Genomic DNA, 26,539 nt, shown 5'->3' on the forward strand with positions numbered 1-26,539 from the left:
AAACCAAATAAAATAACAATCAACTGATACAAACAACAATGTATGTAAATTTAAATACAATATTGGTATTTAATAAGCGTAGAGCAACTAATTTTAAGTTATATTTGACAGCCTGATTTGCTGCATTCTGATTGGTTGGAAGTATTTCCTGCTACGCTTTGAGCGCAATTGTGTGATGATTGCGCCGCGTTGTTTTCCGAGTTGCGCCTACTTCCTTAGCTGACAGTGACACTTGTTGAATGCTTTTGTCCTGTGACTGATCACCTCGTCCTTGCCACAAAGGCCTAGCAACAGGTGACAACATTTCAAATTCAAACGTCGATCTGACTTCGCAATAAAAACAGTGAGTCACCAAAAAAAAAAACCTCACGCGGTGCTGCACACTGCTTACCCAAGTGCAACGGGCCCCAATCGCCCTCCAAATAATACGTTTATCTATTTTTAGCTCGATATAATAAACAAATGGATAAACTTAAGCGAGTGTTGAGTGGCAACGAGGAGGACGATGAGGAAACTAACATCATCTCACAAGTATATACTAACATTCACTAACAGCAAACCAAATTAATTACCAATTCTATTTTCTTTCCATAGTTTCGTGATCAAACTACTCTAAGTTGGAGCACCAGAGTAAAGTGCTTCATTGGCTGCTTCATCATAGGCCTTTTACTCACACTTTTGGGTTCGTTCGCGTTATTCTTGGGCGGCGTTAAATTGTTTGCCGTATTTTACACCTTGGGGAATGTTGTCTCAATTGCAAGCACCTGCTTTCTGGTTGGGCCTGTCAATCAATTCAAAAAGATGTTTGCGGCAACTAGGGCTATTGCAACAATTCTAGTCATCTCATCATTTATTCTGACACTACTTGCAGCACTTTTGGTAAGTGATTTGTGTAAATTCCAAGCAACCATTAATGCTTTATGCGTTTTCAGTGGAAGAAACCGGCGCTAGCTTTGATTTGTATTATTATTCAATCGTGTGCCATGACTTGGTATTCGATTTCATACATCCCATACGCCCGCGATGCAGTTAAAAAAGCCGTTACGGCTTGTGTTGTTTAAAATGTAAGTTTTTATTCTGTTTCGTTTGCCTCCTGACTGGCAAATAAATATCTAATCTACTTTCACTGATAAAAAAATATAGAAGTGAAAAGTTTTATTCACGTGGTTTCGAATAATGTAAAAATTTTGTGCTGAGGACGCCATTTCAATTAGATTTTGCATGAATAAAGAATGTAACTGTTGCTATACTACGTTGAGAGAAAAAGAATTGTCAATTGTATTATTTTCATCAAACTTGAGAAAAATTGCTCTAGTTATAGCTTGAAAATAGAACTGGATAATTTGGATATTAATAGGAATGCCGCGAATGCGCATCTTTAATTCTTCACCCTCAGTCATCTTTATTTATCAACGACGTCCGCCGCTTGTACCGCTCGACGCCCAACATCAACAAGCTCTTATTCTCCCACGCCCACGCGAATAGAGTGGTAAGGCAACACAAGCCGCCGATGAAGATGTGCAGGACGATAGACCACTGATAGACGTACATCTGAAACAAAAAAAAAACGAAATTAAACGAAAGTACTTAGAACGAGATTAAAGCTGTGGGAGAATAAAAAGTGTATACTAGTGCATAGTAAAGTTAAGTAAAAATTATGAGTCAATTATAATACGGCTAACACTGATAGATGTATGAATAGAAAAATAAGTTAGGAATATATGATTGTATAAAATGTTTAACTTGCGTCTGAAAGTTTTGTCACGACGAACGAAACGGCCAACAGGATGGAGAAAAACTTGTCTGGCTTGAGACCGTCCAGCGGACGATGACTGGAACTTCCGTACTGATTGCGGATGAAATGTATGCTGAAATTGAAATATATAGTTTTATAATGTTTATAGCTGTATCAATATACCAACCTGTGCGCAATCCTCGCACTCATATTAATACAATTCGCTAGAATAAAGCCGACTGGACCCAGCGTATTGGTGAGCAGATACGAGATGGCGAGGAAACTGACACTGAAGATCACCATCAAGTAGTTGTACTTATCCAGCTGGCGATTGTCCATCGTGGCGAAGACATAACACTCGGTGACGCCGTTTACCGCCAACAGGAGTACGGCGAAGCAGTGACACTTGAGCAGCGTCGTTGGGAGATAACTATCGGTGAGCACGTGTCCTCCATACAGGTACAGTAGTGTATGCGAATAGTTATGGCCGAAAATCACTACGATCAATCCAATCGACGTCACTACTTTCAGCAGTTGGCTTAGTACGGTTGCTGATTCAACTATTGCTTTCTAACGATATAAAAACATAGTGAAAGCTTCGCCAATCATAAATTTAGAATGTTTTGTTGGATTTATTTTGTTTAACTTCAGTTCTCTTTAAATTTTAATGAAATACACGCAAAAATTAATTAACATTAGTAATATCATGCATTATTTGCGTGGTTTTATGCATAAAAACGGCACAAAATGGCATCAAACGTATCATTTTGATCTTATAAAGCTTTTAGCAAAAATTAATATATAAAAACGTACTTGGTCTTGTTGTAAAAGTGGAACTTCTCTTCTAATCATCTGCGTGAAGTAAAAATAAGCGCTTTCTTCAATTGGCCGGAATACAAATCTGTAAAATAGAAATTAATACATCATTAAATTCTCAGAAAGCAATGCATTATGTATTTTAACGTACCTAGCAGCTAAACTTCCTAAATTATTAACAATATCATACATGGATTGTTCACTAAAAGTTAAAACTGGCGAGATTGTCATTACGTATCGCTCGCCTTCAGTGAGAATCTGCTTGACAAAACTCTGCTTTGCAAAACTAACAGTTAATATGACTAGATCCTTATTTAATGGACTTTCCTGTAAAAAAAAAACAGTACTTTTATTAACCATTTATACGATAATAAATCATGGACGTACTGAATTTTCCATGGAATACGGCATAAACTCTCTGATACTCTTGAATTCAAAGTCATGCATATCCTGAAACATTTTGGACTGATGTTTGTAATCAGCGCCCTTCTTTTTGATCACATTGAGATTTTCAATGTACCAATAGAAGAAGCCATAGTAGCATGCAGATAGCACTATGGACGAGAGGACTTGAGCGATGGAAAATGCATTGATCGCATATTCCGGTTGCCACAAAACCAATATCACAAACGTGGCTGTGCGGACAATAACATAAATTGTATCTACAATAACCTGTAAACAAAATATTCGATATCATTCTTGAAAGTTGAAGTAATATGCGTTTTAAAACAATGTTTTGTTGTTAAAGAAACATAAAACGCAAGAAAGTTCCAGAAAAATGCACAAAGAAAACATTCTAATCAGAAACATGAGTAAACGTTGATAAAATGACAGCAAAAATCTATCTATTCATTGAAATGAACATAATGTAACAAAGTTATCCACATAGAGTTTTAAAAAAATCGTAACTTAAGTCAAAAACTAAAGAAAACATTTTCTCACTCACCTTTAACTTAACAAAGCAATAACTTTGTGCAACAAGCACCACACTCTGTGTCATCTGATCAATGATCACTGACACAAGAATTGCAAAGCATCCATAATGATATTGTGCTAAATATTTATCCTCTGTACCACTCAACACATGCAACCATATGTAAGTTAGGATAAAACCAAAAGTAGCACTAATTGGCACACTGCAAATGTGGGAGATTAGAATTCATTCAATGGCAATTGTTTTATTGTTGTTCCTAATCGATGTACTTACGACAACCAGATTTGGTTTAAAACCTGCGCCCAATTGTGCGATTTGGAATCAGACAGACAAGCTTTGATCAACGGCTCGCGCGAAAGAAAAATTAATGTCGACTCCAAAAGAAGTAGACGCACATTCATAATGCCAAGCACATCTTGGCCCACATGCCGGATGATAAACGCATTTAAAACAAACGTGATGCACCTGAATAAAATCTACCATACGTTCGTGTTATAGCAGCATGTTTAGTAAATTTGTAGATATCTATGAAATAGGATTCTTTTTGCTTTGCACTTACTTGGAAAATAATGCTAAACTTAGCACTGTCCAGGCTGGTCTTCAGTATGTTGCGCGCCATCGCTTCGACCAGTTGTGTTTTCACTCACCGGGCAACCGAAATATTCATTACGCAAAAGCTTGCCTGATTACATTTTTAAACTCATCAGCAGGACGAACAAAAGCTATTGCGCTATCGGCACTCAATTGAAGGTTAAGATCGCCTGTGGTTGGCCCGTGTTTTCACTGCAGTGTTTTCGACTTCTGCGCTCAGCTGTTTCGCAGGAACCGCAGGTAAACTAAAAATAGATTACTTCTTAATGTAAAATGATGATGTTCATCTAGAAAAATGTGTACCCAGTACACGCCTTACTTCATATATTCCAAGTAAATTGATGTCAGTTTTTAAATCTTTGTTCGTTTGTAAATAACGTAAAACCTAATGACGTATTTAAAAAAATTGTCATTTGAGGCTCGACCATTTTGGCAAATTTCTTGACCGCAAATTTTGTGGATATAAATGAAAATATATTAATGAAATTTGAATCGCGGCTTGCTATGAAAATCATGTCAGAAATTTGATCCAATCGAATCAAAGCAGGCCACTTTTGTTTTATAATCATATGCAACTAAGTAGGCGTTTGCATTCTGTTAGAATTTGTTTCTTGTTAACATTTATAACCTGCCAGCGATCATTCTTGGGTGATTCACTGCGACGCAAGGACGTGTAAGTTTCTGCGAATTTATCATTATAACATTTTCCAACACATACTGAAAAGTAATGGTTCTCTAGGTGTTTCTACTAGTGAACACATATTACTCAATCTTGTCTCCTCAACAGAATTTCAATTTTTTTGGAAAAATGGACATCGGCAAGCACTTCGATGCAGAATATCGTACTACATTGCTGGACATTCAGAGTAACTTCCAGCAGAATCTCAATAGGGTGAGATCACGAAAAATATAAATAAGTATGGCGTCACGTCATTAATATATTGTTTCAACCTTAGAATATGGAAAATGATATCTTGAGAGATGTCAACAGGAAGTTCACTCCTAAGACCTTCCAGAATGTATCCGCTCCTGACGGTATTTATGCCAGTAATGTGTAAGTATTTGATTAATTTACCAAATTTAGAAATCATTTCCAAAGTTCTGACTTAAATGCAACCAGAACTATATATTCACCATTTTGTTTCTCAGCATAAAATTCTGATTGACTTTTAGGGAATTAACGATGATTTCGTTAATCACGCCCGTGCTGATTGAATCCGGCCAGACCAAGGTGGATTTACTGCAGGAATGCGTAATTTGCGACTATGAACTAAAAGAACTGACGGTCGAAGCGAACTATTCCGGCGAAGCAGAAGCCAAGGTCACGTTTAGTATCTATGGCACTCTTTTATCTGGTCGAGTAGGTTTATTCAGACGGGAAGATTCTTTTGTCCCGCTCAACTATGACATTAAGCTTTTGCCCAAAGAAATTAAAACGCTAATCACGTATAACGATTCATCGGAAGATATCGTAGATGTGTCTTCCGATGTGGTCGAAACAATGGTAAATTTGTTCTGGATTGAATTATACGAGTTTGTGATGCGCAATTTTGCGCGCACGCTCAGCGGTAATGTAGTGGAGTATTCGTTCGGCGAGATGTTTCTGGATGAACCAGAAAAGTATATGGCTTTTGAGCTGGAACGCATTCAAATGGCGAATAATATTTTTGATGAAAAATTGAAACAGTTTGTTGATGTGGTGAGAGGCTGTGCCAAAACAAACTTTAAGGGTCGCTTCTCAACCGGGGGGGTTATCTTTAACTTTCAGGCCGTTTCGCACGAGTTGAAAAACATGAGCTCGCTTCGTCGAGTGCATGATGCGAGTTGGTTTGACAACGATGTTGAATCATCTGTTTATGCGTCGACTTCGATTCAAGATTTTAAGGTATTTACCAATCATTTCCTCTTATTTTATAGTCATATCGAATCGTTATAGTATGTTGGAAGTTCGAAACAGGTGAAAATTCATTTCCTGTGACATTACTTGATTCATAAATTCCGTCCGCCATTTTGGTTTGAGTTCCTCCTGCTTCCAACAACTTAAAAACTCAAAACAAATTAAAATCAAGCACCGAAAGCTTAAAATTAATTTCTTTTAAGTTTTACAACGAACTAATTCAAAGCACTCATCACCGTTTTGTAGTTTACCTAACAACGTATTTCATTTTAGCAATTTTGTTTGGCTTGTTTACGTCACAAGCATTGAACAAATCATTATCAACATGTTATGACTTGGTGTTGTAAGACACCATGTTTTCATTATATGCATTCATATGGCGCTTGTTATTTGTATCTATTGCTTTCCAGGAAGTTCGCTTTTGTTATTAATAAATATTTGCATGTACTGCACTTGCTAACGATTGGAAATGTTTCAGTTTGTGATCACCGAATGCGTTATTACGCCTGAGCACGATTCAGAAGTTCAGGTCAAAGGTGCATTGAAGATTCAGCCCGATCGCAACCGCATCAATATCAAGTTCCAAACATTAAAACTTGGCGACAATCGTCAATGCCGTGTGCTTGTTGATCTGACCGAACTTGAGTAAGCGTTTCATCTGTCAAACTGCAGCTTGATGCTAATACCTTGGATGATTTTGTTTGCAGCATTTCGTTCGTCGACTTGGACGAGTTGAACTGTGACATCTCGTTCAACACTCACCAACAAAGTGTGTTGCCAGTTGTGGTGGGACACCTCCGCCAACAAACTGACGTAATTCTACAAAAACACGCGGATGCCTTCAACTCGCTCCAGGCTTAAAGCATTTTGCGAAATATTCGCATAGTTTTAGATTTAAGTTGTATTGTTTAAGATTGTTCTATTTGCATTGTACACAACGGTGAGATTTGGACTAGTCGTGACCTCGTTGCCATCGTCTTATCCTTCCACATAATGCATATGTTGATTGAGTATTATAAATTTTCTTAGTATTATGTAAAACCGGACACGTCCAGTGTCAATACACACGAAAACCGGTTTAGTTTTTAGCTTCTTTTTTTTTTCTCTATTTTGCGGCTCATCTCTGCCGGTCAATTGCATCAGCTAGATGCAATTAATCAAGCGGCCTGTTAACAATAGCGGTGCCATTAATGACATGAAACGCAAACATTTGTTTTAAACAACTTAGAGTGCCTTTAAGTTTTTTGTTATTTCATCAAAATTATGTAATAGATTTTTAAACTAAGATAATTCGTTAGACACCGCTTGTCAACTTTAATAAATGGATTTATTCTCATGTAATGAGTGTATTTTGTTTATAAATGCAACAATTTAGTTTTAATGTCACCATTGAAACATTAAACACTTATTTTTATACGTAAAATGATGAAATATGTGAAAAATGTTATCGAATGCCACTATTATGACTAGTTTTATATATTTTCTATTCTGTTTGTGCACAAATATCGTTTCCGCCATGATTTTCCGGTCGGAAAATAGATATTTTCTATAAAATTATCTACTTGATAATAAATTTAAAGTAAATGCTTGTGAAACTTTTAAACAAGAATTTTTCTCAAACTTTTTTTCACGTCTGTGCTCCTCCACTTGCTATTGAGACAATAAATTAACATCAAGATGATCTAAGCCTAGATTCAAGACGCCATATTGTACTAAAATCAATAGTTCCAGATAAATCGTTTCATAACGAAGCGATAATCGCAATCACAACACAAACATGCCGTGTTTTGTTATTAGATCGTTATTTGGAGCGCATGCCACGCTGGAATTGATACAGATACACATCAACTGAAATGAACATTATTTCGGTGAACCTTGGATGATGCGGGTTATCATCAAGTATAATTTCTAAGTACCACAGGCGCGTTAAATATTGTTTATTTATTTATTCTGGATAATCCACATTCTAGTGCGACTAAAAAAACACACTACAACATTTCCAGCAGGCGAGTCAAGGTCTTTCCTAAGATTTGATTTACGAATTAACACGGAATCCCACTTTGCGATCGCAACGTCGGTATAAATACGCTGCGCGCGTCCACAAATCCAATCAGTTTTTGACAAATCGTATTTGCGCAAAAAAAAAGTTTCAAAGATGAAGTCGTTCGTTTTAATTCTGTGCGTTGCAGTGATCGCCTGCGTTTGTAAGTATTTTCTACCTACTTTTGTTTGTTTGTTTTTGTTTGGGGTAATTTAATTTGAAATTTTGCGATTCAGGGGCGGATGATGGCTGCACGCAGGGTGAAACAAAGAAATTGGATTGCAATACCTGCAAGTGCGGTAACGGTAATTGGCTGTGCACGCAGATGGCCTGCCCATCGCACCATCATCAACGCAGGAGTCCCGACGATTCCTGCCAACCGGGCGAAGTGAAGCAGGAGCGTTGCAATTCGTGCAGATGTATTGACGGCAAATTCGCCTGCACACGTCGTGCCTGCCCACCGGAAGGTCGCAGGCGTCGTGCTGCACCTACACCTGACAACTGCACTCCTGGAGAAAGGTTCATGGATAAGTGCAACCAGTGCACTTGCGGTCCCGACGGAAAAACTGCCCGCTGCACCTACAGGCTTTGCCCACAATAATATATTTAAGTATTTATCGATTGATTAAATGAGTTTATTCTTACTGGTGATTATTTTGACTTAATAAAGAATTCATTGTTGCATTATTTCGCTTGTTTTATATTATGTCTTACCGTTTTTACTTCGAACTTGTGTGATGAAGACTCGAAAACTTTCAAAACTTAATTTGACGTTTTCGCACTAGGCAACCACCATTACTTACAATGCTAACTTAAATTTTTATAAGTTATACTACAATAAAGATTATTTTCATTTATGTTTACAATTTATAATTTAATATAAGTAATAGTTTTTGTACTTGTGTAAATAATTTAAATAACTATAATTTTCTTTTATTATTTAAGTTGTTGATAAGATAATAGGCAACTTAAATGACGTTTTGAAGCCGTCGAAATGTCACTATCCTGAAAATGTTGAAAAACTGAAGTATTATTCCAGATTTACCCGTTAAAAATGAGCGTTGAGCGTTCGCGCCGCCCTCATCACATGAAATAGATCGTTGCACGCGCCTGCCAGCATTCTGAAGGTATTTTTCCGCCGTTTTTTACGCGAAATTTGACCTCGCTCGGAACGATTCTGACGTCAGTTTCTAACCTACAAGCGTCGAATCGTTCCTCAAATTCCGAATTCCGCGTCGAAAGTTATACTAATTACTGCGTGTGTTCTGCCCTTGTGTCTTTCACGCTGTGCGGAGCAGGTGGGCCCGCCCTCGCCGCGCGCTAGCGCCAGCCGCACGATAATGTGATGTCGGTGAGGACTATGGACAATGAGCAATCAGGCTTCATCCAGAAGATCAACTACAAGGAGATCTCGCGGCAGCAGCTCGTCGGCGAGGGGAGCTTCGGAAAGGTGTACCTAGGCCAGTGGCGCAACAAGACCGTCGCGATCAAGGCCTACTCCACCGAGGAGGAACGCAAGGCATTTACTGTTGAAGTCCGGCAGCTGTCAAGAGTCAGCCATGATAACATCATCCATTTGTATGGTGCTTGCACTGACGATCAACACTTCTGCTTGGTCATGGAGTATGCAGAGGGTGGTTCACTCTTCTACATTCTCCACAGTGCCAAGAATATTAAATATAATTTAGGCCATGCACTCTCCTGGGTGTATCAATGTGCAAAGGTACAGAAAGCAGTACCATTAATCAACTTTTTATACACAGAATAGTACAGCACTTCTTCTTGTAGGGCGTGAATTACCTGCACAATATGAAACCGAAACCACTGATACATCGCGATTTGAAGCCGCCGAATCTCCTGCTCGTTAACAGCGGCGTGCAACTGAAGATTTGCGATTTTGGTACGGCGGCAGACAAATCGACGTACATGACGAATCAGAAGGGTTCAGCGGCGTGGATGGCTCCGGAGGTGTTCTCCACTAACAACTATACGGAGAAGTGCGATGTATACTCGTGGGGCATCATATTCTGGGAGGTGCTCACGCGTAAAAAGCCGTTCTACAATGGGCTCAACGCGTTGCAGATCATGTGGTCGGTGTACAAGGGCAAACGGCCGCCATTAATCCTTGACTGCCCGGCGGTCATCGAGGATTTGATCGTCAGGTGTTGGGATGGCACCGCTATCAATCGGCCGAACATGTCTGAAGTAAATATTTTATTTTTAAAGAGAGATAATTTGATTTATCACAAGAAAACTTGAAAATTTGACTAAATTGATATTTTTTTCACTAATTCTTTGTTTAGGACCTGTGTAATTGAATTTGAAGTTCACAATTGTTTGCTTGTGGAATTTGCAGGTCCTGAATGAAGAATTTTATGGTTTTTGCTAAAAAAAAATTAAATTATTGCTAAAAGGCAGTGAAAATTTGAAAAATTTCTTTGGTACTCACCGTTCTATCAAAATTTGAACAAAAAACTTTTTTATTGTTGTGTTTAGATTGTTAGTTTAATGGAAAAACTAGTCTCATTATTTCCGGATTGTTGTCAACCGGTGACACGCCTCAGCGATGATGAACTGATCGATGAAGACGAAGAAGACCTGGAGGACATCGATGAGATGGATGACAGTTCCGTGCTTTTCACACAGAATGGTATTCACGCCGATGACACGATGCAGTGCACGCACAGCCAAAGAAGCATGCAGCAGCAGAGCCTGCCGCAACCGACGCCCGAAATGTCCACGCAGCTAAATGTTCAAGTGGATCCTGTAAGTCAAACACGAAAACAGTTTAAAACAGTCATGCCTGAGCATTTGAAGAGTATGCTGTCAGTGATATTAATAAAGTAACTGAAGTAATGCTTGCAAACTCAATACGCTGTGTAAATAACGTTCTCTATTGTTAAAATCGTCTCAACTTTAATAGATTCGGACGGAAAACTTCAATGTGCGCGTTTTCATGCATGCCGAGTGGAATTGGCTGACATTCACTCGTAAATTCCCGGTGCGCGGTTCTGGCACGCTCCGAAAACAGTAATAAATGTTCGATTTGGAATCGCTATTCACCGAAATAAATTCGAACATAAAAGAAAATTTAATGTTGTACACGTTCTCTGATGAATGTCGCGTCGCAGTAATGTCGGTGTAATTCTGTTACAGAATAGCTGGACGTTGGCCGAGGACGCTGATATGGAGCTGGAGATGCGGCCCGGTTTCGACAAGATGATATGGAAGCAGCACGGTAAGTGGGGTGGCGGTGGTGCACGCGCGAAGGACGCGCGCTTTCGGATGCACTCTCTTGCCGCGATGCGTATTTTCGTTGAGGCCGTTGGCTTCGGTGAGTCAGCCTACGCCAGACCCAACAGCATCGGATTTACATAATAACAAAAGCCCGTATTATTTACGGGCGGCGGCGCGCGATGTTGTTATTTTCGGGCACGCGGGGACGGCCCTACGCGACGAAAATATCGGCCGCGCGCGCGCAAAATGTTTATGCAACGGCGTTTCGCTTATTTCCTCTCGGCTCGGATTTGTCGCGGACTCGTAAAGCTCGCGCAGGATAAAATGTCGGTGAGTCACCGAAAAGTTGCCGTGATTAATTAAGCTCGGCGCCGCGATCTAATTGTTTGGATGATTATCAAAGATGACAAAGTTAAGGATTGCTCAACGCGGCGTGACTCACGCCGTATATCAATAGATCAGGCGTGCGCTCCAATTTAAATTTTGGGTCAAGTTCAATTTGGATCAAACGCTCGGGAGTACCGGCGGTGGCGGCGGCGCCCGTTTGTTATTTCGCGCAAAGCGCGCAAATTGTTATTGCGAGCTTACGCCGCCGCCGCGGGGAAGCGCTCCTTGAGTGCCCGCACTGAGTCACGCCGTGTCTAAATTTACACGCGCGCCGTTTTGTTTGGACGGTGCGGAGTTGCCGCGCGCGACCGCCTTTCCTGCTGCCGATAGTCGCCGTCGAGTCAACGCACGCCACGCACCTTCAGCCCTCGAACGTAGGGACGCAGGCTAACACAGGCAGCTCACGCCAACGAAATTGCGCGCCCGCGTGCGCCGCGATCATGTACAAGGGCCTAGTGCACTGCCCGATCGCCGGCGTCTTCACCACGCACGAGACGCACTGCAGTTGGATCATTTACAAAGAAACTAAGACTGACAAAGGTAACACGCGTCGCGACCCTCACCTAATTGCACCACCTTGCATCATAATATTACTTCCGGGTTGTTTTTCCGTGAACTTTTATAACATTTTTCCTGTTTTGTTTGGTTTTAGGTAAAACCAGCATTGTTCAGGCTGGCCGCACCACTCCGACGGATACCGACAAGGCTGATCCTGATCTGGACAACATGTACATGTGTCTGGATCCGAATTTGCGACCAGCAACGCCTGACTTTTCCGATCCGCAAAGCGTACGCCTCTTTGAGGAACACAAATCTATTGCGAGGGACTACTTCAAGGTATTAAAGCTAAAATTTGCGACGTTGTTTTTAACTTATTCAATTGTTTTCTATAATAGTTTGTGTGTTCGTTAGGTAGAAACACAAATATATTACCAGACGCAGGAATGTGACCGCTTGCGCGCGAAGCAGAGCGTCGAGAGGCAGCGTCAACTCAAAAACATTCAGAACCTGCAGAGCGAGAAGGAGTCGTTGATACTTTTGAAAGAGACGCTGCTGCAGCAGAAGGAAGCCATGTCGGACCGCAACGATGTTTGGCAGGTTCTCTCGCGTCACGAAGACGACGACGACGTGTAACTTTCGTTTCGTATTCAGCTTTACTTCCATACATTTTCCAAATTACACCAAAACTAAACCAAACAAACCAAAAACAATTAAGGATCAGTTGTACATTGATTCTTGTATTTTGTATTAAATCAACTGAGATTCACACTTGATCAACTTAATTAACTTAATTTTTTACTAGAACATTTTTAGTTTACTTTTGTAACATTCACTTAGTCGGTAAGGTTTAAGTTTCGATCATCGCATCATCACGTTAGCTGTTTTGATTTATTACTGTTTGTGTAAATCTTCATTTCGTAGTTCCTAATTCACTGTTATCGACAGACTTTATAGTTTCGAAGGTGATAACATTCAACAGCAATATTTGTTCGCAACCTTGTTATAGATATTGAGAAATGTGAAATACATACACACATGTTTGCCACTTTTTAATTGATTTGTCGTCTTTTGAATTCGTTACTTACGTGCGTAACATCATTTATTTCGTTTAAGTAACAAAATGAGAATAGCTGTGCTACAGTTGTAACGCATGTTAGTTAGTGTATTCATCGGCAGAGGACGCTAGTGGTTGTGAATTGAGATTTTAATACAAGTTTGCCAACAAAATCGCATGCGTTCTATCTCTAAACCTGAAAGTCGGGTAAAGATGGATATGATATCAACAGAAAATAAATAGATAAGAATAGCACGCTTGCACATGCGGTGTGTTTAACAAGTATAGATATGTGAGTCACAATAAAAGTGAATATCAATCGAAATTTTATGCATGAATGATAAATATGTACAAAATAAGGCTAATTTATTTTCAAGCGTACATTATTGCATCTTTTTGATGAAATTTGGCATAATGGTAATTTAGATAGTGATAAAGACTACAGACAGCTTTTTCTTGCTATAATAGAACATGAAATGAGTAAAAATGCAATGAAAGTTTGTGTAAAGAATCAATTGGTGAAACTTAGTTATATAGTGTGAACGTAGATGGTGCAAGGATGCACTTATTGGTATTAAATAATGGTTTGTTGTGTGAACCAAGTTGTTTCTGTTTCTGCGCGTGCACATTGCAAGAATAGAGATAGTCGGATCTGTGTAAACATATCGTGCACGTTATCTAAAAGAGAATTTTATGAATTGAGCATAGATGACGTTAGGATGCACTTTATGCATTAAATTCTTGTATCTGTGTATTACTGACATTTGTTTGTGTCGGTGAGCGGACAATAAGTTAAATAGAAACAGCGCGTTGCTTGTTCAATACTTAAATAATTGAACAAAAATAATGATTTATAATTTTTATACGGACGTCACTCAACCGTCACTTTAGTACTAAAGTAGTAGTTAGAAGAAAAAACGCCAATCTATTAAATTTACAATTAACTTCTTTTTTATTTAGTTTTTATTGCTTTTATTGCAAACTGTGATGTGTGTGCGGCGTATCGAAACTGCAAAGGGTATTTTATAATGTTGATCGAGTGTGGTCATGATGTTCAACCACTTCGTCGGCGCGAAACGCATAGGAAAACTGGTGAAAATCTCGATAGATGTCGACCGACGACCATGCGCGCGAATAACTTGATCAAAGCAGCGCACCGGCGACGCGAACAAAACAAATCGCCGATTGTAGTTATTTTATTGTTCTGTCACTGGTGCATTTATCACGTTTATCACGGTAAATAGAATACAAACGCGTTTTAATTAAGTTTAACCGTTCGACAATCCGCGTCCGCGCGCATTGTTCTTCGGCGGCCGCAAACCGGCTGAAAATGATAATCGCCGCATTATGTATTGATTGCGGCGAGGTGGCGAAAAAGCCGCCGAAGAGTCAGCGCGCGGAGAAAACGGATCGTGCGAACGGCCGCGCGAAAATTTCACGAAGCAATGCCGGTTAGCGCAACCGTTCGAATCGAAAACCAGCGCGCGATATTAATCATTACAATCATTTGCAATTATGAAATCGGCGGCGGCGCGCAACGGTTGTTCCCGATGCCGCGGTGCGCGATTGAATAACGTCCGATTGATAACTGATATTGCTGTGTAAATAAATGCGCGGAAATCGTTCGCGGAGGTGCTACAAAAGCCGAGCAACAGATGCGCGAACAAAAACGCGGCAAAACCGGCAACAGAAACACAGCGTCTAGCGGTGAAAATGTCTTTTCTCTTCGTGCATTGTCACGCGCGGACACAATCGCATCATAGTCTAGTTTCTAGTTTTCCGCGCGCATATCGAATTTGGCACACATGTCTTCTAATAGTTAGCCGGTGAAATTAAGGAAGCAAAACTTTGATATTAATATAATACAAATAAACGGCACATTGACGTTGTAAATTTAACAAATTGTTGATGCCACAGCCGGTGCACCGGTGCGAGCTTTGCACCGCGGCGGCGCGCAAAAGCTTCGGAGTTACATAATTAAAATATTACATTTATCTTTACGACGCAACTTTAACTTTCAAAAGCTGCCGCAAAAACAGCGCGCCAGCAAAAAGCAAAAGTGTGTTAAGAGCCCCGCGTGCTGAGGTTGCGAGTTTACGCAAACTTTTATTTATTTTGCGCACAACTCCACTCTAACTTAAAACTTTACAACTCATTGCAACAAAAAATTAATACACTGTGCGAAAGAATCAAAAAACAAATCTCATGTTTGTTAATTTTATCTGCGAAAAATCAAATTCCAAGCATAATTTCAATTTTGCAGCTGAAACTACTTACCTTACCAATTTACCAAGGTTTGCGTCTTCGCGATCCTGTGTTCTTGTGTGCTGGTTTCTTGTTCTTATTGTTTTTCCTCGCCCTTTTGTTCTCTCGGAGCGCGGTTCGCGCTGCATCGCTCATGTTCATGTTCTCGACCTATTAATTATAAAATAATAAATCTAAATCGTTTAGTGCTCTCGCTCGGTCCCGCTCGCCGGTTAAAGGTGTCTGACACTCCGGAGCCAATCCGATGAGGCAGGCCTGGCCCGGAGTCGGAGATGCAATCGATCCAACACGTTTCACAATGAGTTCTTCGATGGGTATTTACAAGTATATTCCAGGCGATATTTCCACTCAGGGTTGGACTTTAAACATGCATTTATTACACTCAAATCTAGCTAAATTTTCCACAAATTCATTATTTATTAATTCCAGCTTAAATTACATCGAATTTAATCAATTCCTATAAATATTGATTGATTTTATTAAATCCGTGTCTGATTAATCTTTCAAACATTCTTCAACATGCTGAAGTCAAAGCAAAAACCAAAGAATACGCACGACCGCATTGTGTAACATTAAATTAAACGAATAACGAGTGTTGTTAATTAATTATCAAACGCTTAATTATCACTTTCAGAGCGCTGAGTGAACGAGCGCTGCCATAGACACTTAACGGGCCATGAAAACCCGCCACAATGAATAAAAATATTGTGCTACAAAAGATCCAAATGTTTTGATGTGAATAAACAATAATTAAATGAAAATTTATAATAGTAGCTAATGTAACCAAAAATAAATTAAAGACATTTACACGACTTGCATTAAATTCATAAACGTGTGAGGCTGGAATAAAAATAGGATTGGCCCGGCCCGTCCGATTAAGAAACCGTTTAACCAATTGATTAACTCAATGATAGATTAGTAGTTAATATAATAGAGAATTGTACACGACGGGCGAAGACCATAAACGGCGATAGAGAGAAAAAAACAAGGCGTTGAATTGATTGACTTTTAATTAAAAACCGTAATTATCTCGCCGAAATTAATTGTAAGCGTTGCACTAGGTACTTACCTAAGTGTGAAAAGTTGTGCAATGTCGATTTCAATCAAGCACCTTTCAATCGAAATCAGTACACATGTATGAAAGCTATCATAACTCACCACTTTATATAGAGCGTTGTGATTTTTTTTGTTTTGCATTTTAATATCATAATGTCAGGCGAGCATAATTTCATGCTCATTATCAATATCTTAATACGGAAGGAATGTGATTGTTGGTATGATTATTTATTGAACAAACATGTGATAAATCTGATGTGGTGGCTTTGTTGTCGACGCGCGTCGTAAAATACGGGCATTCATGGCGTCCAAATTTTATTTTCATGCAAATTCAGTTCACAAAATTGAAACATCCATGAAAATAAATTCGGTTTTCAAGAGGGACAACGACGCATCGTTTTGAAAAAGCAAAATATTGTTGGATAATCAGTTAGAGACAACAGTAGTACCACAGATTTTTGTTACACGCCAATTTTAGATTCATTTGAAGTAGGCATGTATTTGTTGCCTAAAATCATTAATTCTTACATTTTTTTGAATAAAAATTCCGAGTAGCAAGTTTTCCCGAGAATGATTACTCATCGATGTGTTGCCGACTTGAAGAAATTAAAATTATCTATCTATCAATAAATTATTATCCTGTAGAACTTGATGTGTCACGAGTGTAAAATTAATTTCCGAATGTGGCCGCAGCAACAAATATCTATCATTAATTTTTAATAAAGAACCACATGATTTATGAAGCGAATGCGAACGTAATTGCTATCCGTCGGGATTTTTACACTTTAAGCCTCTGTAAACACAGTCGGGTCGATCTTTATATTTCTATTAATTTGTACGTAATTAATATCACAAATTGTTATCGAGCGTGAGGTGGTTTTTTTCATACATCGACGGTCTGCGGCATTATCGAACGTAATTAATCGAAACGGCGTGTCACAAACGCCTCCCATTTTTGGCCAAACGCGCAGCCCAGCACCGATTTGTAATTTATTTTTAACAGCCGCATCAAACATTAATTTTTAATTTTCGTCTTCTCTCTCGCTTGTTGTTATCCCGCGAGGCTGGCCCCAAACACGCGGCGCGGCACGGCGGTTCAATATTGATATTTTTGTTTTTGTTCGGCGCGCCGAGCTGGAGTAATTTTTAATTTTAACTTTTAAGCGCGCTCGGAACGCGCCGCATCGTGATACTTAGTGCTCAATTATTAATTATTGATTTCGGGTTATTGATTGGAAATTTCGATTAATCGCGCTTCGCTTTTTTTCCTCCAATGATCAGATAAGGAGCATTTTTTTGTGTATCGCACGTTTATTTTTTATAGTAATAATAATAACGATTCTTAATATTTATAAAAAACACAAGTGTTGTGTGATTAAATTTAAACCATTCATTTTGGACATTTATGAACGCGTAATTATTGTTCTCACAGCCAGAGCACCAACCAAAAAAAAAAAAAAGCAGCCAAACTTTGCGATGATCACTCGTTACGCATGGAAACGCTTTTGTTATTGAACAGCCCAGATTTCAAGCTTAGTTGAAACTGTTTTCATCGCTTTTCTTAGAATTTACTATTCGTATTAGCCACGCTCTTTTTACGATGATTTGAATTTGCCTATGAAGGAAAAAAAATTCCATTATTGCTCTCACCTGATTTTGTTTTGCCCTTTTCTTCCGCTTAAACGGTTGATAGAGAATCTCGACGTGCGAGAGAACGCCCGCTCTTCGTGGAGAAAGAGCACAGCGGCTCGAAAACTCACGCCGAAAACGCGATAATCGTTTTTAATAAGCCGCTCGCTTTGTAATGATCGTTTAAACGAGGCGCGACGAAGGACAGCCCAGTGTTAATGCGCCCAGAGCCAAACTCGCCGCGCGCACGAATAACGCACGCGGGCATTTCTGGTCTCTTCTCATGGATCACGACGTGTTATTATTAATATTGTTAATATCGCTGTGCGTTATTAATATATTACAATCTTCGGCGTAATCGCTTACAATTTACACGCGGCTGCGAGCGCTGGTGTAATAAATTATGTTTGGAATGGAACCTATCTTCCGAATCTGTAATTTTAATTTTCGGAATTGTATCACTTTCGAAATCAATCAACTTTGTTATATTTTTGTATAAATTGCTTTTTAAATCTTATTGTTGATTAGTATAGCACAGTTTTGACATACTGGCTGCGACAAATCGTTAAAATTTACAATTTTAAAGAAAATTAATTATGAAATGTGTAAATACGTTCAAAGTGCTTCAAAAAAAAAAAAAAATACTATATGTTTAAAATTTAACAACATGATTGAAAATTATGTGCGCAAGTGGTAAACATATCCGACTCTCTCTTAATATTCGGGTGTTTCGTACAATTCGCACGAAATTTATCGACTGATTCCCGTCGTCCGTGCGCCGGCTCGCGTGATTGCTTTTGTTTGCCGCGCGTCGTTAGCCGATGCGCTGCACGAGCGATCCGAAAATAATAATAATAAACTATTAAAGAGATAAAGGATAAGCACCGGCTACGTGTTATAACAATATATCGGCCGGCATCGGGGGCGCAACGGTGCAATTTATAAACATAAATAACGGCCGCGGGTCGGCCTGTTCGTTAAACACCTTCTTTGTCGAAAACGGAATTCGATTACGAATATATTGTTGCATCGGGCAAGCTCGCGCGCTCGCGCGAGTCGAGGCCCGCGTCGTAATTTACGTTTCGGGGGCGTGAATCGAACTGTTAATATTATTTCGATGCGCGAACGACCAACTACTACCAAGTAATGCGTTTCAATACGTGCATCGTTTAATATGTAGGTAATGAACAACAAACTGAAAAGTCGAAGATTTCTTTCGTTGTTTGTTGTTAGTTGTTGCGGAAAACTCGTAGGTGATTTGATTGGTTTATGGGGCCTTTCTATTTGCTATTCTGCAATTATTTCACACCTTCAGATGGTGCTGGGAAGGCTTCGACGGTTCAAGCTTTTGATCTATACGGAGTGATAACCTCTTTATTGTTATTGAACGTTGTAAAGGTTTTGTGGGCATTTTTGATTCCAGACAAGAACCAAACATTCGCACAATATTATTCACTCTTGAATTATACTTCACTTACAGGACACTTAGATTTTAAGTATTTTTAAATAGAACGCTGGAAATAAATTTGGATACTGTGGTTAATTGTGGAAATTGGATTAGAAGATAGGAGAAAATTGATTTTTTAAAATGTAGGCTTTATTTTTAAGCAAACTGAGTCAATTATACAGTTTTCTAATGAAAAATCGGTTTTATCCAAACAGTTTCTGTTGAATTCAACATTTTTCTTTGTAAAATGAATAATTATAAAAGTGTAAATTAGTTTCCTGACTTGGGGGGTTTGTTTTACGTTTATAGGTTTAAAATAAGCAAAAATTTGTAATGTTTCTTAAGTAGGACCTATTTTAGAAGAAGTAAAACAAACCTAATCAATTTTTGGTCCACAAAAGATGAGTTCATCCAAATGTCTTCGATTGAACACAAAATCTTTGTTGAAAAATATTTCTATTGCGTTTTCAGGTATTAATTCGATGAAATAATTACATGTGCGTAGATTTTCATTAAAAAATGAATAAAGCTGGAATTAAATTGCAGCTAATATCCGATTAAAACCGTTTAATTGCGTTGTTCAAACCCGTAGGCCGGTTGGACGCGCGCGTTGCACCTTTACACATAAGTCTCGCACATCGACCGGCATCGATGCCTCGATGGATTCGCGTTACGCGCATCGAGTTTATTTAAGGCACCCGGAAGCAGTAAATTTTAATGGCTGTCAACTCGAGCTGAAATTATTTCAGAAAATAAAGCCATCAAAGCAATCCACTTAATCGCTCGCGGATCGCTCTCCATCGACACAGGCACACCGTACGAAACGAATCGAAGAGTTTAGAAATTATCTACTCGACAACCACCATCCACGACAGCGATGGTAGCTGCACGCCCAGTATCGTAGATCCTCGCAGCAACAGCAGCGGCAGCGGCAGTTAACAGGTTCTCAATAATCGTCGCCCTTCACTTCGCAATTACAAACGCGTCTCGCTAAAAAATGATTGAATAATTTCAATTAATTACACGTTGGTGTCGTGCATGTTCCCCGGCCGTAACAATGAACCCGCGATTAGATGGTAATTAATATTGGTCGATTCGTGCATACTAATTATAATTAACGTAAGATATAGGTACGTGCGGTGTGGTGTTCGCGCGAAATGTGATGCGAAGCGTTCTGGAGCGTTAATGAAGAGTGTAGGTTCGTCGCGAGCTTTTGTTCAAACGGGCGAACACACTCGCTCGTTGTGAGCCGTGACGTCGGCGATGTTTTCTTGTTGTCGGTCGGCATTCTGGTGTTTAACAAACGCGCGTCGGAATCGCTCCGCCGCGAGACGCGTAAAGTGCCAGAACACCGACGGGGGGCGACATACGCCGCATCATAAATCATCGCCGGTTATTATACGTCCATCTAACGGGGCTCCGGCCATTCGATCTTCATATTTACTTCCACCGTGCACAGCGCACAGGCACGGGCAAATCATCGGCGACGAAGAAGGGGCCAGGTGTGGGCCGTGGGGGTCTCGCGCACCTCATCCACGTCTTCCACCATTAGCTCCGCGCGGCGCGCTTCCACCCGACCAGCGTTCGCTCGCGGGCACCCGCGCCGCATGAAGGTGTCCCTCTTGGTGCGCGTGGATTTCGTACCGGCCCTGTCTCGTTTCTTGTTGAACATCATCATCATCACGGCGCGCGCGTTCTCGGCCGCTTTTTCTCTCTTCTCTTGGTTCTTCTTGGTGCGCCCCGCCGCATCATATATCTATCCGCGCATTCCGAACGCGAGCGGCAACCGGCACCGAGTGCGCACGCCGAGTTATTGTGCATTAACACCTCGGTAATAAGCGCGAAGGACTAATGCTTATCGGCGGAGAGCCCGGCGCGGCCCAACAAATAACCGCCAACATCTCAATTACTTGCGTCCGCATGCGACGAATAGTTAATACCGATCCGCCGTACAAGGCGATTCCAAACAATGCCTCACCTTCAACGACTGAAGGCAGCAGCTGAAAGTTGGATTAAATGATGGATCAAATCATTATGCCTATATAATACGCATACTTTTCGGAGAAAACGCGAAAAATTTGATTAAAGTTTCATTAAAATGAGAATAAGATATGCTTATCCATTTCGCATGCGTGCGGAGTTTTACCCTTTCCAGGCGGAGCCAAAATCGGCCGCGAACGCTCGAGACGCAAAGCATTGCGTCGCTCGCGCGCATAATGCAATAAATAACAAATAGTAAATATGATTTATGTAGATTTGTTGTGCGCGATAAAATCCGAGATACCGGGATAACATGCCCTGTAGAGGGACTTTAATGCGCTTATCTTCGAGTAGGGCGCTGCAATTTATATCTGGGGTGCCCGCGGCCGCCCGGCCAACGCAATATGCCGCGCGCGCAAATAATACACAAGGGCCCAACAATATTAGATTAATAGAGCGGTCACATGCGCCGAACGCCCGGCCGAAAGCGGCCACTTGAGGTTAGGTTGCACACTGCGTCGAGTCTAACCTAACACCACCTTTACGACAAGAGGTGTAAACGAGAGACAAAGACGCGCCGGAATGAATCCCGGCTGATTTATGCGGCGATTTTTCCGCGGCGAATTTAATAAACATCAATTACGATTGCGCCGTAATAAATACAACGCGCGTACCTATGTGTAGAGTGTGTGTAACAACATAATTTAAGTTCGCGTTTTATTAAACTAAATTATATTAACGTAATTGCCGGCAAAGTGGGGCGTGGGGCGTGCATGCAAGCGAGCGCCCGCCGAAATTGCTTCTGCAAAGCGCGAGTGCGATCGCGAAGTCGACAATCTGGCCCGGAATTTATGGCAATATCCAATTATATTTATACGCGAGCCGGTCGGCATTAATTGCGGTCGCAAAAACTGAAAGCCCCTGGACGGATTGCTGGTTGGAGAGTTTCCCCATTCGGACAACAATTCCGTAACTGGATTCATACAGGATGAGTCGTGTTGTAATCAGAATTCAATAACTTCTACACAGTCAATCAAAAATCCTTACCTAAAATATAATTAAATATTTTTGGTAGAAGTTTTTTACGATCGAAAATTATCAGAAATTTTATTTGTTTTTATTCGGGAGTAAATGAAGCAATTTGCTTTTGTGTAAGTTGTAAAGTTTAAAATCGAGTTGGAATTCTATTTGTTTCATCCTGTGATGAGGAGTTTTGGCGTTTTGAGCGCGAATCCTCGCCCTCCACGGACGCCAATGATCGCATGTTATCTCGTCGAACGTATTCTGGCAGCGCGGCGGCGGCGGTTGGCATCGTCCGTCGAGCGCCCGAAGGGATGAGTTCGGTAATTACATTTCCGGTAAAATAGCGCCCAAAACATCAAAATTCCCGTGCGCGTTTTGATTAAAACTTATTGCCAACTGATGTGCGTCATGTTTAACGTGCTCCATCAGAAACCCCACGGCCCCAGCTTCCAATTACCATATTCAAGCCTTCGAACGATCGAATCCAAAACCATATTCCTACAAAAAGCATTTTTCAACAATTCGAGCAAAATTTGCAGCGGTTGGTGACTTGCGGTCTGCGATTCTCAGCCCCGCAGAGTGCGGAGACATATTGTCTGGTCGGTCAGTCGACGCGCGACCCGTTATCACAATCTAATTTTTCCGTTTTCGGGCGCGCGCACACATTATTACCAGACGCGCTCATATTTATCTCAAAGTGTGTATTTTCGATTTGTTTGCGGTCAGCACGCTTATCTCGGTGTCTGGGCAAACAAATCAATTGTGGCGAGTTCGCGTGGCGAGCGAAAAAGACGCAGCAGGAAATCGATTTTTCGTTCGGTGTTCGATTTTTACGCATACGATTAACTCTAATCAACTGCACTCAGTGAACTTGCTCGCGTTCGCGAGTGAAATGAATGAGTGTTTTGTGATGTCACGCTCGGCGATAATAAGACGCGGTCCAGACTTTAAGGCGAATCGCTGAAATTGTAATTAATTGGATTACATTTATGAATAGCACGCGGCGTTTGCTTACGCCGCGGCACGCACTTTTTAATTAAATTTTTTCGATTTGATTTAGAGCTGTATTTTGATGGCCCCTTTATGCGACGATAGCGCGCCGCCTTTGATGATAAGCAAATATATTAATTATGGACAACAAAGTGGATTGCGGACGCAAAATGTTAACAACAATTGTTTTTCGTTGTTTATTAATAATCGCGCGATTCATTCCGGACGAGAGCGATATGAGTTTGAAATTGAGTCGAAGATCAAAGACACGCTGCGTAATTATCGAAGCAGCAGTTAAGAAATAATAACACGCATTAAAACACTGCGATAAATTACAAATTGTTTGTATCTTCACTTCGTTACACTTCGCTGGCGTTGTTTCCATGTACACGAAAACTAATTGTACGAATTTTGCTTTTATATACATCAGTTGTAGCATTTAGCTTCAGTTGGAAAGTCAAACGTTTTATTCTACAATCGGAACTGATAGAACGATGAAGGAATACAATGTTTGAAAACAAACACCTTAGACTCTAAGGCATAGAGATTAGGTTTACTTTTAAAAATTGTAACTAGAGGGCAGTAGGTGTACCAAAAATTGTCAAAATGCAACAGTAAACAAACACTTCTTACTGTATTTTTTATAAAATTTGTTTTGTTTACATTTTATTCGTTCTACTCAATGAAATAAAGAACAGAAATTAAATTCAACTTGATTTCGAATTGTTTTGTAGATATTTGTTTACCTTCAGTTTAAATTGTGTGTGTAAACATTGAATCGACGAAAAATTAATAAGAAGACGACTCGGAAGTAGGTAGAATTATAGCCGATAAACGCGTCCCTTTAATCGCTGGTTGAAAACTGTAGCTGGCTTGCAATCGCGAGCAGATCGATTATGTTGTTACCTTTGTTGCGCACGTCGCGCCGTTTTCCGAAGGGTAGATAATGATATTTTTTACGTGCACTTTTAATCGATTTTCGATTAAGTTTAGTATAAATTGCGGCGAATTTACGGCGCGCCTTCGTCGGCCGTCGCGCAAACCATCGGCCATCTGCTCGCCGATCGGAATTATTTAGGCGGCTCTTCGTGCGCCTTTTTTTTTTTTCGAACGCGCGCGGTTTTTCTCGACGTTATTATTATTAACTAGCCGATTGTGCGCGGCCGGACGCGCAGAGGCGCACCGCACAAAAGCGATAATGGGGCGCGATTATCCTGGGCGTTTTTATTATCCTTGACGATAGAGCCGCGGCGGCGCGCGCGGAGCGCCGATGAGAACAAACGTGCGCATTGTGGTCCGCTCTTCTTTGAATAAGCCAGCGTGTAGTGTGGTGTGGTGTTTTTTTTTCTTCTTCTTCGGTTTTTGATCACTCCTGCTTGTGCCCGCGTCGATCGCATGTCCGATCTTCAAGTCCCACAAAGATTGGTCACGTGTTCCGCTATTGATGTTTTCATTGCGACAAAGTAGTCGCTCAATAATTGAATCGAATAAAATTAGGATCCGCTCTATTACCGCGGCGAATAATTGGACTTCAGACACCTGTTGTGTAACACGTACGGAGTGTTACGAAACTTCCTCGGCTCCCGCGAGGAAAAAATTAATTGACACCGCAATCAATAGGCAAATTTATGCAAATTAAAAATGATTGAAACTAAGATTTACGAATTTCAGCGTTCCGGGCACAAAACACGCTCGAAAACAAATTAAAACGTAACGTATTCAAGCGCCTGCATGTCTCCAAACGAAGTTGTGTGCTTAAATTAGACGATAATGTATGATTAATGGCTCGTGGAGATGTTTAAGATTAAATTAAATTATTAAACGTTATAAATTTCGAAACTAATTACGTTTCACAGCCGCAAAAGCCCATTTCTGTTGAGTTTTTTCCTCAAAATTTTTAATCAATACAAAGTTATGTTTATTTTAATTGAACATAATCAATTTAATCGTTGACTTTAAAAAAATTCTGTTGGTTTTGGTAAGATTCAAATTTCCGCCGTCGCTTCGTTCCTAATTTCTTCATCAAAAGATTCCATTAAAATTCATTCGCGTTATGAAGACATAAATTACCCACCGTTAATGTTCGACGCGTTGGTATACTTTCAATTAAAATGTGGCGTTCGCTTGCATAGAAAATCAAGCGCGGCATCGAGATTGGAATTGTGGCAAGTGTAGCGGCAAGTGTAAATACCTGTCGATGCGTCTATGCGTTCAAGCCTCAATGGGAATAATAAGTTAATAGGGAATATTGCTAATTTATTCGTCCGCTTTGTGGACGTTTCGGGTTCGTGTCTTTTGACCATTCAATCAGATCAGATGCAATCGGGAACGCATCGAACGGAATCGACTTATACAAGTTGTTTAGAATAAAATCTTCGGAAGAGTTGAGTGTTTTGTTGTTTTTGGTGTTTTTAATAATAAATATGTTAGAAATTGTAAAATTTTTGAATTAAAACACTGATTTTTCGAAAGTTTGCGATGTGAATTCATTGCAATAAGTAATAACTGTCGGACTAATTTGCAATAAATAATATAAATATTAAATAAAAGATTTTTTTGCTTTTTGAGGGAATTTGTGGAATGTTCTTGAAATGACCAGTACCAATGCGGTTGGAAATGAGCGATCGACGCGCTTTCGACTTTTAATTTGTATTCAAAACAGCTGTTTATTAATCAGTCCGACCATGGCACTGTGCGGCCGGCGCGCGCGGACATTAGGGGCTTTAATAACTTCATCGTTTTATTAATTCGAAATGGGCTCGCATTAATTTTCTCTTCAACGCACGCTGCGCGCCGACCGATTCCACGTTACAATTACGCGGCGAGCGTGCCTCGACAAATCGACGCGCGGCGACGAGTTTGTTTAAACCGGCGCGTTTAATTAATACATTAATAAATTAGCCACTTTACCGTATTTACCGAAGAGTCCAACCGGACGAAATCGGCGCACAAAGCG

General features: G+C 40.2%; 5 protein-coding genes and 1 long non-coding RNA gene across 10 annotated transcripts; 4 read left to right on the forward strand and 2 right to left on the reverse strand.

Moving 5' to 3' along the window:
• Positions 1-154: 154 nt before the first annotated feature.
• Positions 155-1,899, forward strand: LOC135797494 (vesicle transport protein SFT2B). The gene is made up of 4 exons (XM_065309898.1): positions 155-343; positions 446-531; positions 595-879; positions 933-1,899. The coding sequence occupies exons 2-4, from the start codon at positions 463-465 to the stop codon at positions 1,059-1,061; spliced, it is 483 nt and encodes a 160-aa protein (XP_065165970.1). The 5' UTR covers positions 155-343; positions 446-462; the 3' UTR covers positions 1,062-1,899.
• On the reverse strand, positions 1,378-4,185 carry LOC135797473 (protein RFT1 homolog). Its single transcript, XM_065309845.1, has 9 exons — positions 4,045-4,185; positions 3,759-3,961; positions 3,498-3,687; positions 2,939-3,223; positions 2,703-2,878; positions 2,549-2,636; positions 1,923-2,305; positions 1,748-1,868; positions 1,378-1,551 (listed from the first exon to the last, which is right to left on the reverse strand). The coding sequence occupies exons 1-9, from the start codon at positions 4,102-4,104 to the stop codon at positions 1,393-1,395; spliced, it is 1,665 nt and encodes a 554-aa protein (XP_065165917.1). The 5' UTR covers positions 4,105-4,185; the 3' UTR covers positions 1,378-1,392.
• Positions 4,182-7,314, forward strand: LOC135797477 (uncharacterized). 4 transcript variants are annotated; one of them, XM_065309857.1, is made up of 6 exons: positions 4,182-4,316; positions 4,864-4,968; positions 5,033-5,130; positions 5,250-5,961; positions 6,452-6,618; positions 6,681-7,314. In XM_065309857.1, the coding sequence occupies exons 2-6, from the start codon at positions 4,885-4,887 to the stop codon at positions 6,832-6,834; spliced, it is 1,215 nt and encodes a 404-aa protein (XP_065165929.1). In that variant the 5' UTR covers positions 4,182-4,316; positions 4,864-4,884; the 3' UTR covers positions 6,835-7,314. The 4 variants fall into 4 exon arrangements, with proteins under 4 accessions (XP_065165929.1, XP_065165936.1, XP_065165946.1 ...); XM_065309864.1 differs by lacking the exon at positions 4,182-4,316 and adding an exon at positions 4,598-4,749 and having other exon boundaries at positions 4,816-4,968; XM_065309874.1 differs by lacking the exon at positions 4,182-4,316 and adding an exon at positions 4,598-4,749.
• Positions 7,315-8,015: 701 nt separating this feature from the next.
• LOC135789343 (serine protease inhibitor I/II-like) lies at positions 8,016-8,701 on the forward strand. Its single transcript, XM_065299136.1, has 2 exons — positions 8,016-8,177; positions 8,251-8,701. The coding sequence occupies exons 1-2, from the start codon at positions 8,129-8,131 to the stop codon at positions 8,613-8,615; spliced, it is 414 nt and encodes a 137-aa protein (XP_065155208.1). The 5' UTR covers positions 8,016-8,128; the 3' UTR covers positions 8,616-8,701.
• A 282-nt stretch (positions 8,702-8,983) lies between these two features.
• Positions 8,984-13,192, forward strand: LOC135789327 (mitogen-activated protein kinase kinase kinase 7-like). 2 transcript variants are annotated; one of them, XM_065299117.1, is made up of 7 exons: positions 8,984-9,141; positions 9,313-9,737; positions 9,803-10,219; positions 10,511-10,780; positions 11,171-11,252; positions 12,291-12,475; positions 12,551-13,192. In XM_065299117.1, the coding sequence occupies exons 2-7, from the start codon at positions 9,360-9,362 to the stop codon at positions 12,770-12,772; spliced, it is 1,554 nt and encodes a 517-aa protein (XP_065155189.1). In that variant the 5' UTR covers positions 8,984-9,141; positions 9,313-9,359; the 3' UTR covers positions 12,773-13,192. The 2 variants fall into 2 exon arrangements, with proteins under 2 accessions (XP_065155189.1, XP_065155197.1); XM_065299125.1 differs by having other exon boundaries at positions 12,555-13,192.
• Positions 9,751-10,589, reverse strand: LOC135789353 (uncharacterized). Its single transcript, XR_010547533.1, has 2 exons — positions 10,464-10,589; positions 9,751-10,399 (listed from the first exon to the last, which is right to left on the reverse strand). It is a non-coding gene; the product is annotated as an uncharacterized lncRNA (long non-coding RNA).
• Positions 13,193-26,539: the final 13,347 nt, after the last annotated feature.

This window comes from Atheta coriaria, unplaced genomic scaffold (assembly GCF_025399875.1).
Source record: "Atheta coriaria isolate IRGN ID8LTWV9N9 unplaced genomic scaffold, Caltech_Dcor_3.1 hic_scaffold_1_pilon, whole genome shotgun sequence".
Taxonomy (NCBI): Eukaryota; Metazoa; Arthropoda; class Insecta; order Coleoptera; family Staphylinidae; genus Dalotia; species Dalotia coriaria.